The sequence below is a fragment of the Drosophila arizonae genome, chromosome X (assembly GCF_054131065.1).
Source record: "Drosophila arizonae isolate 15081-1271.41 chromosome X, UAZ_ARI_1.0, whole genome shotgun sequence".
Classification (NCBI taxonomy): domain Eukaryota; kingdom Metazoa; phylum Arthropoda; class Insecta; order Diptera; family Drosophilidae; genus Drosophila; species Drosophila arizonae.
Genome location: NC_142927.1, coordinates 22,579,577 through 22,595,006, shown reverse-complemented (window position 1 = coordinate 22,595,006; position 15,430 = coordinate 22,579,577). Strand labels below are relative to the sequence as shown.

Below are 15,430 nucleotides of genomic sequence, written 5' to 3'. Positions count from 1 at the left end.
ATAATTCGAAATGGCAAAGGGATCCGTTTTTTTTCGATTCACACAGGAATTGAAAATATCGAAAATTATTGAGAATGAATTACTTTCAAGGGGGTAGAAAATTTTTCGATTTATCGCGATTTTTGATTTAACGGGATGCGATTTATCGAGACTCGACTGTATATAGCTTCAGCATATGTCGCTGCCGTACCACAGGACACCTTTGCACCGTTGCTCTTCTGCATTTTTATAGATAATCCATCTTTCCCCGATAGCTCTGGTTTCGGTTATGGTAGATCGTCAAATCGCTTCTCCATAAAATATTGCAATCTTAATATCCATTGCAAATTGTCTACAAAATATTGTGATTATCGCCTACCAGTTCCCGATCTACTGCACTAATATTTCCTTGAACCCATCTCTATATGTGTACCTACATAGAATAGCTCCAAGGAAAACATGACTTATTTATATTTATATTTATATTTTTTTATGTTTATATTTAATATATATATTAATTTGTGTATTATATATGTAAGTAGTTTTTCTTTGTATACTAACAAAAAAAAAAACATATTTAATTATATCGACAACTACACAGAGTCACAAATAGGTGTGCAAGAGAAATGGCTAAATTGGGAACTACGAATAATAATAATAATGATAATGATAATAATAATAATAGTATGATTCCAATACAAATTGTGTTTCTTTAGTTAAAATTTAGATATTTTAATGCAGAGACCTTTAAAGCTCGTTGTAAGAATATATATATATATGTATGTATATATATGATATATGATGTATATTAAAAAGGAAGATAAACGAAATCAAATACAATTCGACTTTCCTCCAGTATCACGCTCCCACATACTCTCTACACACACACTGCACACTCACACACATGCACTCACGCACTCACACAGACTTAAGTCTCCAGTCACACAAACTCTTACACAACTATGTGACTTATATAGATCGGTAGCTAGGTACAGTCCTCCACATAGGTCGCCGGAAAGATGCCAATTTGATTGCGCAATGCGCCCAGCCACCAGCCGTCGTCCTGTTTGGCATGAATCTCAATGATGTCGCCGGGCGTCAGCTCCAGCTCGTCGTAGAGTTTCGGTGAGTAGCTGTAGAGGGCCTTGCAGCGACCGAGCACCTGGCACTGGCCGCCATCCTTCGAGCTGACGCTGGTTAAATTGCTATTGGCGCCCTGGGAGCTCATCGACGAGCTTTGCACCTCCTGCGTGTTTTGATAGAAATTCTGTACCGATTGCGGCTCAGCATCGCCCTCGTCCTCATCCTGCGAACTAAACTCATCAAAGTCAGAGTCCTGCTGATTGGAGCCGCCGTCTGCCTGCCCGCGATCGTCTGTGCGTCCGTTCGTCTGGCCACTGGTCAGCGTCTTGGACCTGCCTGCCGCACCCCCCGCAGCAGTTATAGTTGTCGCCGCCAGCGATGCATTGGTTGTCGAGATTATCTTTGGTTGGCTGGTAAAGTTTTCAATGTTGCTCTTGCTACGATTAAAGTGCTTCAGCAGCGCCGAGGTGGGCGCGGCCACGACGTTAATGTTTGCACAGGAGCTGTTTGTCTGCGCCTGCAGCTGTGCATAGTCATCCTGGTCGGTGGCAACGCCGCCATCGCTAGTGTCCTGCGACAACAATGCATTCGTCTGCTGCGTCTTGTCGTTGTTCTTCATCCAGTTGGGCACCTTCAGGATGCTCTGCTGCAGGCCAGTACGATCGCGCGTTATCTACATAGTGGATATATAAATGTTTGTTGAAATATATATATTTACATATACTATATTTCCTTTCTCAGCTTACCTGTATGTGCTGGGCCAACGGATGCGTAGTGCGCGGCTTGTGATCCAGCTCCAGCAGCGCCGTATGCAGCTTCAAGCGTGCTCCTTCCAGATAGGTCAGCATCGAGCGTATCTAGAGTGAAATCTGAGTGAGTCACAAAGCACCAAGCATTAGCTGCAGTAGATAGAGCTTACGTGGTAGAGCTTGTCGGTAATATTCTGATGCTCCTGATTGTTGAGCGACTGGGACAGGCCGCGCAGTCCGTCTCGGGAGCGTCGCTCGCGTTCCAAATCCGTTTTGACCAGCTGCAGCAGTTTGATCAGCGAGTGCTTGCGCCGCTCCCGGTTCATGGCCAGCGTTGTGTGCTCACAGTAAAAGTCCGGCAGCAGCTGCTCGCTGGGCCCCTCCGAGTTGCGGCGTATGTTGCGCACCACTTGCATATCCTTGGCCACGTTGCAGGCGTCCAGCTGCTGCTGCAGCCTGCTCGTCAGGCTGCCCAGAATGGGATTCATGTCGTTGATGAGGCGAGCGTATTGCTGCACAAAGTTGTGCATGTTGCCCACGCGATGCTGTTCGCTGCTCTGCAGCTGCGAGGAGCCGCGCAGCACGGCCATCTCCCAGTCGACCCGGGCACGCTCGGCGCGCACACAGAGCGTGTAGTACTCGACGTCCGCCCGCTTGACCGCCTCCTCGGCCTTCTTGCGCTTGTTGTCCAGCTTGGCGCAGTCCTTCTCGGCCGACTTCAGCTCCTTCTCGGCGGCCAGCTTGTTGGGGCCCTGATGCAGCAGCGCTATCGACGGCGACTTCTGTATGCGCACGTCCAGCATCGCATCCTGCAGCTTCTCGTTCTCCCGGGCGGCCGTGTGCGAGGCCTTCTTGGCCTTCGCCTCGCTCACACGCCACTCGCTCAGCACACGAGCCGCCTTGTCCACATTGCTTTCGACCTGGTCAAATGAGCTCCGATTAGATTCGATGATCAACAAGGGATTCGCTTGCAGCACTTACCGCTTTGCGTGTCTTGTGGTGATTGTCCACGACTGTCTTCAACGGCTTCACCAGCTCATCGGTCAGCGAGACTGCCAGCTGGCGATGGATGTCGCTGCGACTTTCCATTTCTGTAGCAACTCCACGCCAGGCATCCGCCACGCTGCCAGGAATCTCTCGACCCGCTTTGTTCAGTTTGTTGGCCAACTTCGAGAGCGACTTTGAATAGATCAGCTCCGAGTCAGCGCTATATATACATATATGGAGGATAGTAAGAGAAATACATATATTATTATCTGGAAGAGTTGCTGCATTGAGGGGGTTCCAGTAAAGAGATCCTAACTGCGCTTTACCATGGGACTTATTTATTGAATAACTTTTCTTCTAGATAGAGGGTCTAAATCAAGCTTTCTGATTATAACATTCAAATTTGTGTATTTGAAAAACCGCAAGTCTCTAGTATTTGAAATATGAGTCTTTCCGAATTTGGGGCGTCGGGGCGAGGTATCCAAATTACAAAAATTGCTAAGTCCTTGCATTCATTACACGAACCTGCACAGCGAATATGAAGTCTCTAGCTCTAATGATATTCAAGCTGCTCTTAAAAACCGAAGTTAATTTATGGAATATCGATAATAAGCAAATGGAATGACTTATCAAAAAATAATAATCAACTCGTACTGCCTATAGTATTCAAGAATATGCATTTAAAATTTCAAGTCTCTAGCTTTTGTGGTTTACGAGATTAGCAAGTTCACACAAATAGACGGACAGACAGACATGGTTATATCGACTCAGCTCGTCAATCTGATCTATAAAATATATTGTATGTACTTTATGGGTTCTGCCATGAATCCTGTTATACTCTAATATACAATGATGTCAGGGTATCAGAGGGTATCAACACTAATCTCAAGAGTCGTCTATGGAGATCTTTAATACTATCATAAAAACGAATTCCTTTCCATAGTACTCACCGCTCTTGCAGAACGAATATAAGCTCTTTGCTGAAGTCGCCGCCCTGTTTGACATAGCGTCGGAGCTCCTCGAAGCCGTTTTGCCCCTATTAGAGAGGAAGAAACAGAGATAGAGAGAGAGAGAAAGAGAGAGAGAGAGAGAGAAAGAGCTATGAGTATGATTGTCAAGTATAAATATAGTGAGTGATATGAATGATTTATTTAGCCGGGAATGTGGACCAAACAATGCTCTAGCCTCTCTGGCTGTACCTCGTCTTTGAACCGTTTGGCATTCGGGGACAAGTCCTCCTCACTGGGGTTCTGCGACAGCGAAGGATCATAGTCGGTGCGCTCCGTGACATCCTCACAGCTCTCGGTCATGTCACGACTGCGATCCGGCGACATCGACTGGCGGTTGCCACTGGTCGTGGACTGATTGAGATTGACCTTGGATTGGGATTGGGCCACGCGCTTGAGTGGTGTTTGCTGACGCACCACCTCCTTGAGCTTGGTACTCTCCTCGCCCAGCCAGTGCTTCATGCCGTGCCAGCCCTTGCGCAGCTTCTCCTTGTTGTGATTGAAGCTGATCAGGCGCTGGTTCTTGTTCTTCAGCAGTGTAATGCGACGCTCATTGGGACGCAGCTGATCCCGATGCGTGCAGTACTCCAGATCGATTTCCCGATTGAAGTCCTCCGTCTCGTTGATTTGCCGGGTTATCTCCTGCAGCTCGTCAATGGACACGAACAGATTTTGGGCGTTCAGGCTCGTATAGCTAACGGACTTGAGATCGAAGTCAAATTCATCCGTGATGCTGATCTGGCTGTTGCTCAACAGGCTTCTGCTTCTGCTGCGGCTGCGACTCCTGCTGCGGCTCCGGCTGCTGCGGCAGCTGCCCAAGCTCTGTTTGGAGCCCTGCTGCGCTGTCAGCCGCTGCAAGGAGTCAATGCTATTGAAGCCATCCATATATCGGCTCGGCTCGGGCGTCTGAGTCGCTCGCTGTTCACGCTGCGGTGTGCTGTGGTTCTCCTTGTTCTCGCTGGCCGCCAGGCTCAGCTCGCTGGCGCCATATAGCTCCGGCAGCTCGGGCAGATTGAGGCCCAGCTGCGGCGGCGCCGTCACGTTCAGGTCCAGCGTCATCGACGGCGACTTGTGTAAGTAGACTTTCAGTTCGGAGCGATGCAGATTCTGCACTGATTGCGATTGCTGTTGTCGGGCAATGCGCGGACGTCGAAAGGGCGGCTCCACAGCAGCTGCTGCTGCTCCTGCTGCTGATGCTGCTGGCGGCGGTGGTGCTGATTGTGGTGGCGGCGGTGGTGGTGTGGGCGGCGGCGACAGCTTGTGCTCAGGCTGATGCGTCGGTGTCACAAAATGATCAATTTCGATGCCATCTCCGGCTGACTGATGATCCGCCTGCGGCGTGCCACACGCGTCCACGAACTCCTCCTCGTCGGAGCTGCGCGGCGTCAGGGTGCGCACGATGGAGGATGTCTTGGCAATGCCGCCGCCGATCTGCTTAAGACGCGCCTCGGTCACACCGAAGCGATCGGTGTCCAGGGTTGTGGTCGATATGAGAATGGGTGCCCCGATCTCCAGGCGATGATCCTCGGAGTTGCTGCCGGTCATGTTGTAGCTGCCGGTGGCCAATTTGCCCGGCGAGCCGGAACGATCCTTGCCGGAGCCGCCGCCACCCGGCAAGGTCATGCTGCCTAAGTGGCGGCGGCTGAGTTTATTGCCCAGCACCGAGTACCTCTTGATGCGTGTGAGGAATCCCTTTGCACTGTTTCCATTATTATTATTGTTGCTGTTGTGGTTGTTGTTATTGTTGAGGCTGTTGTTGTTGTCCGCGGAGGCGTTAGTGGAAGGAATTTCGGCCATTGCCGCATTGTCCTTGCCACCCAATTTAAACTTATGCACACGCAAATGATTCATCGTTCTGCGCGAATTATTTAAATAAATATTTTAGATTAGACTTTCGATTCAAATTCGATCTAACGGCACTGCACGAGTCTCGCATATGCGCATTCACATTGCGTGCGCACCGCTAATTGTCGAAAAACTGAGAGTGGAGAACGCAACTGGAACAGGCGGCAAGTGCAGAAGCAAGCAACAGCAAGGCGAAGTGGAGAAACGTCGGAGCCGAAGGAAGCCAAAGCAAAAGAATAAACACAAATGATGAAGGTTTTTTCACGTTGTTGTTGTTGCAGGCAACTCGGGCTGACTTCGAAAAGTAGCACGACTCCTCTACACCCTTTAAGCGATAAGAGTACGGTAGCACCAAGTAGTATATATGTATGTATATGTGTATAAATTAAAACATTAAGATAGCCATACAATAAAATATCTTACAAAGCATATATAATACATTTCGAATTGAGCTGATAGATTTAATTAATCGCATTCAACTTATGTATATGCTTGAAATACCCTATGCTCATAAAACATAAAACGCGAACAACGCTAGGCCGACGCTCACCTAAATATATGTATGTATGTACATACATGCCCAGACACACACACACTAATAAGGAATTGGTAAAAGGGGGAAAGAGCAAGCGAAACATAAGAATCAGCTGCAGTCAAAAAAGAACAATAAAAGAGACACATACGCACTTTCGCTCTCTTTCTAACAAGCAAGTGTTGCATTATTTGACCCCTGCCTATGCTGTAAGGCTTACATGCATATGTATGTATTCATGTACACACAAGCACACACACATTAATACTCAGTTTGGACATGGCGACCCGCCGAACACGACCCCCCTCTATCAGTGCTCTTTTGCTCCACTTTTAGTGCAGGTAGAGATTACAAAACTGTTTGTTTATTGATCCACGGCGATGAAGGCAGCGACAGCGGACAGTCAAAGAGTGCATTAAGAATTGGTGTGGAAGCATAAAGAAGAGGCAGAGGCGAAGGCAAAAAAAAGACACTGTCAGAGGCAGAGGCAGAGGCAGAGGAAGACCACAGCTAAACAGTGATGTGCGTTTGTTTTGTCAAGAATCGCTGCGTTGGCATCGGAATTGACAGCAACTGCGCCGCCCTCAGCGACGCGTCCGTCTTCGGCGTTTCTCTATTTTGCTTCTTAAGCATCGACATAACACATGCACAGCTATGCCACAGACGCATACATATACATACATACATATGTATGTATTGGAAGATAATATTTGGTATGCCACCGAATTATGGCTTTTATACCCTATTCACAGAATGTCTGGACAAAACCTAAATCAGATGAATAAAACTTAAACAAAATTATCTTGTATATGATATATTAATATCCTATATATCCTATACGTATGCATATACATACTTATACATCTGATATGTACATATGTATGTATATTTATATAAATTAGTGCATGCTTAGCAGGGTATATTTTGGCTGAGCATTATTAGCAACCGAAAATTGCTTGTTCTTTGTGCCATTTTCGTTTCATTGATTTTGCTTGCAATTGTGTTGGTAATTATTGAAAATAATTTATTTATGAACTATTTACTTTCCAGTTAGGCGAGGTCGCTAAACTGAGCTTATACGACTATCGCATGCTCTGCATACCAGCATTTTTTTATTTTTTTTTTTTCAGATTTTTAATTTGATCTAAATGAATCGTTTTTGCAACTGTAAATAAAATAAATTTTACTGTTATTTAAACACATATGTACATATTTTGAATTTACATGCTATCTATATGAATATGTATGTATGTATGTAAGCTACGTGCTTTTCGTGATCAATGCTAAGACCAAGCACGCCATCAAGCAGACTGCTATGTAGTTCTATCATTCGCTAAACGATACACTGAGAAAAAGTTCATATCCGTTAGCTGAGTTCAGCCACATACATACATGTATCTATGCATATACATATATGTATGCTTGTTGATTGTTGTAGTTAAAAAGCTTTTACAGTTGATATTTGATGGCATTTTTAACTATTTAATAGAATTTTGCCCAGTGTATAGCTGTACGTGCGCTTAAATACACGTATAGGCATGCATATTTGTTTGCATATATGACTCTATTTACAGATAAATACATATGTATGTATGTACGTATTTATGTTTATACATATGTATGTATGCATGTGCCTGCGTCAAGCTTACAATGGAAAGTGGGTGGAGAGCGTGGAGGAAGGGCAAGGCGAAGCGAGGCAGAGCAGCCAATTAAATGCGAACTTTAAAAGCAACTGTGGCTGATGGAGCCTTGCACTGTTTACTATTATGAAATTTCAATACACGCACACACACATATGCATATACGTATATGTATGACGTGTATGTATGTATGTATGTGATCGGTGTATACTTGTGCCATTCGCTGTAAGTGAATATCGACGTAAGGTGCCAAGGTACGGACTCGTGCCCGGTTTCGGGTTCGGGTTCGGGTTCGAGTTCGGGCTCGGGTTCGGGTTTATCTGGTTATTAATTGCGCTCTGCTTGCAACAGTTAACGCTTTTGCGATTTCTATTCTATGATGCCAACAAGCGAAACCGTAGTAAGTTAAACAATTTAATTACATTTTGCTATTGTTGATATTACTGTTGTTGTTCTTAGTGTTGTTGTTGTTGTTTTTGCTGCTGTTGTTGACTTGCATTGTTGTTATAGTTGTTGTTAAAGCTAATTGCATTTGTAATTTGCAAAGAGAACACGTGAACACATGTTGGAAAATTTAGCTCAACTAGCGAATGCCCTGATATTTGAAGCTTATCTAAGAAAGTCTGAGAAGTTTTATTTTTCATAGAAATTCCAATGCATGGAACAGTGTTCCAAGCCTGAACGGTGCAAGTCCCTTTTGACTGGTTTAGATCATTTTTGAAATATGAATTAAGTACTGGTTGGAACATGTGATGAAGTAGAGTATAAATATTTAATGTATATGCATGTAAATTTAACGGTGAAAATTTCATGATATAGCATAATAAATTTGAGTCTAGACGAGTTAACAAAGATTGATCTACATTAAGGTACTCTATATGTATACACTTATACATACATATGTATGTAATGGCTTATAGATAATAACCATATATAAATGCTACATATACATCATTAGAACTGTAATATCTTAACTATACATATTCAAAGCAAAGTTGAAATCGGAGTTCTCTATAAATAAATTCCATGTAGTACATACATATAACAGAATATATATACATGTACAGTATAGTGAATATAGCATATGTTTAATATGTGTAATATTCATATTTTAAAAATTCTTTCCTTTCTAATGAAAGTGGAAGGAGGTCAATTTATACCAGAGAGAGAGAGAGAGACAACTTTATGAAAGACAGAAATACAATATATGCATACGTATAACTCTATGTACATATATATAACTTTTATATATGCATGTGCATGTGTGAACATGTTTTTCCACGTACATCCTTTATCTATATATACTATATATATTATATAGATATCTTCCACTTTTTTAACGTACATCCTCTATCTATACATATTTATACCTCTTATACATTTTAAGCCTGTACTAGTAATTGTATTGAGCAGTCGTTCATGCTCACTTGTTTATATACAGATAGATAAGTCGATAAACAGAGTAAAGTCTAGTTCTCTTCTGGTATTAGTGTTAGTCTGGGAGCATCGCAGCAGCCTTTCGCCACTCAATCCCGCCCAGCTCCAGCCAGCTGCTGATAGAAGAAAGGTTAACAAAGAGAAATGCTGCGAGCGTAAAGCACTGATGTGGCACGTATCTGGCTAATGGAGTGCAACTTGAACTGGAGTGTGACAAGTGAGCAAACAATTGAGCTAATGAACAGGGCCCATATCTGAGCAAAAGTCGGCCCTCGCCGCAGTCAAAGGTTTTGCCCTCGCCATCGCCCTTGCCACTGAGTTGGCCAACAAGACGAAGGGCCACTTGAGGCAGCCGCATGAACCTGCTGAAGTTGCAGCAGCGACTTCACAGTGGCAGAGGCTAATTGCACGGGGCGCATCGAGAGGCCGCTGCAAGCGAAACCCCGCAATTATGCGAGCTCGGCTCGGGCTCGGGCTCGGGTCCGGGCTTTAGAGACAAATAACATAAATTATTGCCAGACGGATAACAAAAAAAAAAAGCAGAAAAATAAAATGAAATGAGAAAAACATCATCTGAAAACAATCAGTGGAGTCGCGGCTAGCCGCAGGCACTGCACTCCGCTCAGCTATAAATAGGCGCGATTGCAATTGCAGCCAGAGAAGCTGTTGCTGCAACAACAACAACACTTGCCAATTGAAAATCCTTTGCGGCATCCCTTTTTAGCCCAATTGCCCCCACCCACAGTGTTGGCAATTTATGCTTAATAAATAGGACGTATAATGCCATAGCCACAATTTGTGGGCGTGGCCAGTGCCAAGGTCACCGCCTGAGGCGAACGCCCCTCCTCACTCGCAACAATGTTAAGCAACAACAGCCTGGCTACAGTCGACTGCGCGCTCTGTTAGTTAACAGCGCTCTGTTACGCTCTGGTTTGTGGTTTCTGGTTTCATTTCGTTTCGTTTAGTTTAGCTTAGCTTAGCTTAGTTCAGCTTAGTTTAGATTGTTTAGCTAGAATAAATGAGCTTGGATTTACCATTTAATGCATCTGCTAACGTTCGTCAAATTTGGACTATTTTACTGGAATTTGTATTATGGATAATTTTTGTTTAGCTTTTTACCAAATCTCGTACATTAAATATGAACTAAATTTACAGTCAACTGAAAGCGAAAAGGCAAAGAATTCGACTAGATGTTGTATTCCAAAACTGATTGACAGCTGAAAAATGGACTACTGTGACATGGCTATATAGATGTGTGTGTGTGTGTGTATATGTTTGAATATATCGAGATAAAACTAAGTGATCCCATGGCACACTAATGTTTTCTTTGTTAGACGCACAGTTTCCAGAAGCCCATTTCCAAAATTAGATCGTTGAGATCATTAGATCATTAGGAAACTATGCCACAGCACGCCCCAGTTCGCCCCAGTTCGACCCATTTCCACTGGAAATAGTATATGTAGAGCCATCGAACTTCAGAGAGTTATGACAATCTGTCATATGTGGAATCAAGTAATTCTAATAGATGTCTTTTAGTTTTGTAGAAAATCATAAAAGTTCAGCTAGCTCTATTCGAGCTCTATCAAAAAATACTCTATAGCTGTGCACACTCTGTGTGACAATCTATTTGCTTGAGTTTATTTCTTAAATTTCGAAATTAATCTGTTATTTAAGTTGAAAAGAATGAGACACGTTCTATGCAGTTTATCTTATCTGGAATAGAACTCACAAATTTTTCAAATTTCTCTAGGTTTCTTCTCTGGTTTTGCATCTTTGAGTTTCGGTACGATATGCTCTATATATCTCAATAAGTGCTGCACGATAAACAAATTCTTGTTAAAAATATATTCAGAAAAGGCAAATATAATATATATATATATATATATATATATTTATATGTATAGAAATCAAAATAGATATATTTAAGATTTTTCTTCTGATTGCTTGATCTGTAAAGTCCAAGCCAGTAACTGTATATTAAATTTGATTACGAATTGTTTGCCTAAGAATTAAAAGCAGAATATAAAAATAGAACATAATAATACTTGATAAGAAATCTGCTTTAAGCAAAGAGCTCTAGGCGGATAGTTTAGTAATAGTAATTCAGTCATAGATAGATATCTTTAATTCCACAAGTAATTGTAAAAATGCGTGGAATGCAAAAAGAGAAATTGATTTTATCTCTTTTTGAGTTGTGCTCGAAAATCACACACCAAAGTTCTATATATATATTTAGTTCTACAAGTGAGTATGGAAAATAAATGAGAGACACAAAAAGTGAAACATTGATAAACAAAAGTTCTATATATTCCACAATCAAAAGTGTAAATTAGTTGGAATGCTAAGAAAGAAGAGAAATTTAAGATATTTGTTAAGTTAATTTCGAAAAATATTTTAGTCAACGATTGATCTATGAAATCTCTCTCTCTCCCTCTCTCTTTATATACATGTGTACAAATATGTAATACAAAATTCTTGAATTCCACAATTAAATGTGGAAATTAAGTGGAAGCGAAAATAAGAAGTGAAATTGAGGTATTTCTCGAGTAGAAAAAGTTTTGTACAAAATTCTTTTGGATAAAAGTTTCCCATAAATGAATATGAATAACCAGACATGTATATAATGAATAAATATGTACATATATTGAATATATATTGTCAAATATTGCAGAGCATAACATGCACATTTAAATACTATATATATACATATATTATCGGCGCGTTTTTGAAGTGAATTCGGTCTGCGGCACTTTCTGTTTCACTTAAGCAAATATTTTTGCAACTTATCGCGCAAAAATGTTGCGACAAACGCGAAAGGTCGGGCGGGACGATCACAATGTGAGATGTTCACCTAATGAGGTATATTTAATTGTTTTTGTTGTTGTTGTTGTTGTCTCTCGAAATTCGTATTATTTGCACAATGTGATAATAGGTGTCGGTGTCAGTGTCGGTGTCGTTGTCTCTGTGTGAGTGTGTGGGTACCATGTCATAACACAACACTCAGAATCGGCAGTTCATTTAGCTATTTCAGAAAAAATTCTTATATCGAAACATTCTTGATAGTCGGCCAGGGGCTATAGGACGTGTTTGTCCAGCATTTAAGTTGTCCAGCACGAGATATAAGGAGAGACAGAGAGAGAGAGAGAGTGTGTGTGTGAGAGAGAGATATGCATGAATACGTATATTTGGTGGGCGATAGGAGTCGAGTCTCTTATATAAGCCAGCTGATTAGCTCCAGATTGCGAACGAGATTGCCAGTTTTATCTTTATCTGGCAAAAAAAAAAAAATAGAAAAATAAATATGTAAATATACTTATATGTATTATCAACTAGAGAGCCAGAGATCTGCAGTGACTAAGTGTACGATCGTACATCAGATTTTCGTATCACATGTTTCGTTCCGGAAATTTGTAGCTCTAAGTCAATCTAAGCCACGCGAAAATTGTTTACGAATTGTAAGAAACATGAGATGTGCGTCACTTAACATAATTAACCTCAGCGACAGGGCAGTTCATTGGGTTCAATCATTGCTGTTGTAAAGTTTAAACAATTTACAATCGGGCGAAGAGTCAATGACATCGGCCAGCGCATAGCAATCGGCAAATGTCAGCGTTGGCCGACAGACAAAAGCTGCCTGCGCTATGTGACAATTGCACTTCTCACCTCAGCCCACTCACACTCACACTCACACTCTCACTCTCATTCCCACCCCTTTCCTCTCTCTCACTCTATGATGACAATTGATTTTGCTTGTTTTTTTTTAGAAAATGGGCAGCATTGCCTGCAGTTGTATTTTGATTCCAATTGGATAGACGGCTTATGCTTTGCTTGACCCATTGGAATGTTGCGATGTTTTTCTATTCATGTTGTTCCGTGTTGTTGTTGTTGTTGTTGTTTGTCTTTTGTTCGATCGAGAACTATGCATGTTGGATTTATGTCGCTGTCATTCGATGCTGCCTCTTGTCCAACTTTGTTGTTATTTCGTTCGGCAAAAGAGCGAGACAGAGATACGGAGAGAGAGAGAGAGAGAGAGAGAGAGAGAGAGAATGAAATAAAGAGGCGACTAATTAACAATGCTTGGTCCGGTCACAAAGAATTAACTAACGGTTACGGCGCTACATAAATTGATGACTAGAACAGACTCGAAGGGCCTCACGGCTTATGCTAAATAGGGTCGACAGCGAAATGATGGCACAGGGCACAACAAAAACATACATACATACATATACATTTATATCTATATCTATATCCATGAAAATAAGAACTATGTGAGATAGAGCGTCCAAATACCATGAAACTGCTACCGTTTTATTGTGTTCTATTTTGGCCGAAAGTGAAACAAAATAATTGGCACAATTTCAAGAGTCCGAAATGTTTAGATTTTCATTTGGAAAATCAAAGATGTGGATCATCATAAAATGCATTTGGCTGCCGAAACAGAAAAGCAGAAGAAACACAAAAACATCTCACGGAAAGTGCAGTGCGTAAAAGCCACGTAACGACTAAAAGATACATTTGTATCTAAATGTGTTGCAGTTGCACAAGATGCAGATCTTGTAATTTGTCACACGTCTGACCATCATCAAAATATGTTCAATGTTTTTTGTTTCTTCTTCTTCTGTTCTCGTTTTTGTTGCGCATCTCTCACAAGCTCAAGTTCTGTGCGATCTGAAGGTCGGCGAACATGGGCGGTATTTATGGGCTATATCTATAGAGCTGAGAACATGTTTTGATTTGTCGATACAAATGTTCTTGTAACGGTAATGTGCAGCAGTCCCTATCGTCTATAGATAATAACAATTGTTATGGGCTCTACAAGACATGGGTTTTGCAATCTGTTTTGCTCTATTGAAAATCCATTGATTTCGCGGACTGTCACAGGTGCGGGAACCATTAGTCAAAGCGAAAATGAATAATATAAATTAAGATTTAGATCACACTGCGTTTTGTTGTTGTTTCTTCGCACATTTGACACAGGCACAATAATTAAAAAAAAAAAAAAAAAAAAAAAGATGAAATAAATAACAAAAAAACTAGTCCAATTTGAACATTAATTTACGCGTGTGCGTTATGTAAAAGCGAATTACCGAAAATAAACGATATTTTAATGAAGTGAACACAGAATTTACGTCGACGTCGACGACGGCGTCGGCATTTAATGCGCCCCTCGCGGCCGCTGCGTATCCCAACTAAATTTAGAACGGTTCACAAATACAGCTAAAATACGTCGAGGCGACGTCAACGACGCACAACGGCAGACTAAGCGCAGCCAACGGCAACCTCAGCAGCAGCAGCAGCAGCAACAGCAGCCACAGTACGTCGCAGTAGCAGCGACGCGTCGACAGCAGCACCAAACGTCAAAGCAGAACCAATGAGAACGTTTTAAGAGCAGCTGCACAGATACCCTAGCCAGGGCAGCATAAGCACAACTCAAATAGACACATTGGCAAATTTAGTGTAAATTGATTGATTTTAATTAAATTAGCAACTCAACAACTATAATTATATTTATATAATTATAATTCAGATCAGCTACTTAGCAATTCATCATAGAAATTCATCTTCTCACTTGGCCTGTCATATCCCATGCCTCAAGAGCTGGCACGGGTAGAGCGCGCTGAAGAGAGCAAGCATTGCGTCGAGCGCTTAAAAGAGAGAGAGAGCGCGAGAGCGTGAGAGCGCAGGAGAGTGCAGAGTGCGGAGCGCAAGCGCATCATGCCGGTTGCTGCTGCAGAGACGTGCTTTGCTGTTGACCGCTGCGGCGGCGCGACGCAGGAGAGCCGCTACACCTGCTACGCTGCTACGCTACTGCGCTGCTGCGCTGCCGTTGTTGTTGTCAACGCGTAGGCCAAATATTTGGATGCGGCTGCACTGTTACGGTATAAGCATCTGTCGTCGCAGCATGCAAAGCGGTATTCGTTGATTGGGCAGCACATATACCGTTTGCCATTGCGCACCGTGAGGCGAAAGCTATTCAAGCTTATTATAATATTAAATTCTTTATTGTTGGCTTTTTATTTATTTTTAACAGCTTTACTTAGTTGCCTCAGAGTGATTTGCTTAATGTGTTGCTATAATAAATGATTTTATTTAGTCAAATGTTGGCAATTAATTTTTAAAATGTGGTTCATATACAATACAGTATATTATACTAATATTATTCAATATACT

General features: G+C 42.1%; 1 protein-coding gene across 2 annotated transcripts; it reads right to left on the bottom strand.

Annotated features, from left to right (window-relative positions):
- Window positions 1-732: 732 nt before the first annotated feature.
- On the bottom strand, window positions 733-14,512 carry LOC108619467 (Nostrin). 2 transcript variants are annotated; one of them, XM_089474159.1, is made up of 7 exons: window positions 14,389-14,512; window positions 3,998-5,660; window positions 3,749-3,834; window positions 2,793-3,018; window positions 1,982-2,731; window positions 1,809-1,919; window positions 733-1,735 (listed from the first exon to the last, which is right to left on the bottom strand). In XM_089474159.1, exons 1-7 carry the CDS (start codon window positions 14,412-14,414, stop codon window positions 965-967), a joined length of 3,633 nt encoding a protein of 1,210 aa, XP_089330285.1. In that variant the 5' UTR covers window positions 14,415-14,512; the 3' UTR covers window positions 733-964. The 2 variants fall into 2 exon arrangements, with proteins under 2 accessions (XP_089330285.1, XP_089330286.1); XM_089474160.1 differs by lacking the exon at window positions 14,389-14,512 and adding an exon at window positions 10,294-11,171.
- Window positions 14,513-15,430: the final 918 nt, after the last annotated feature.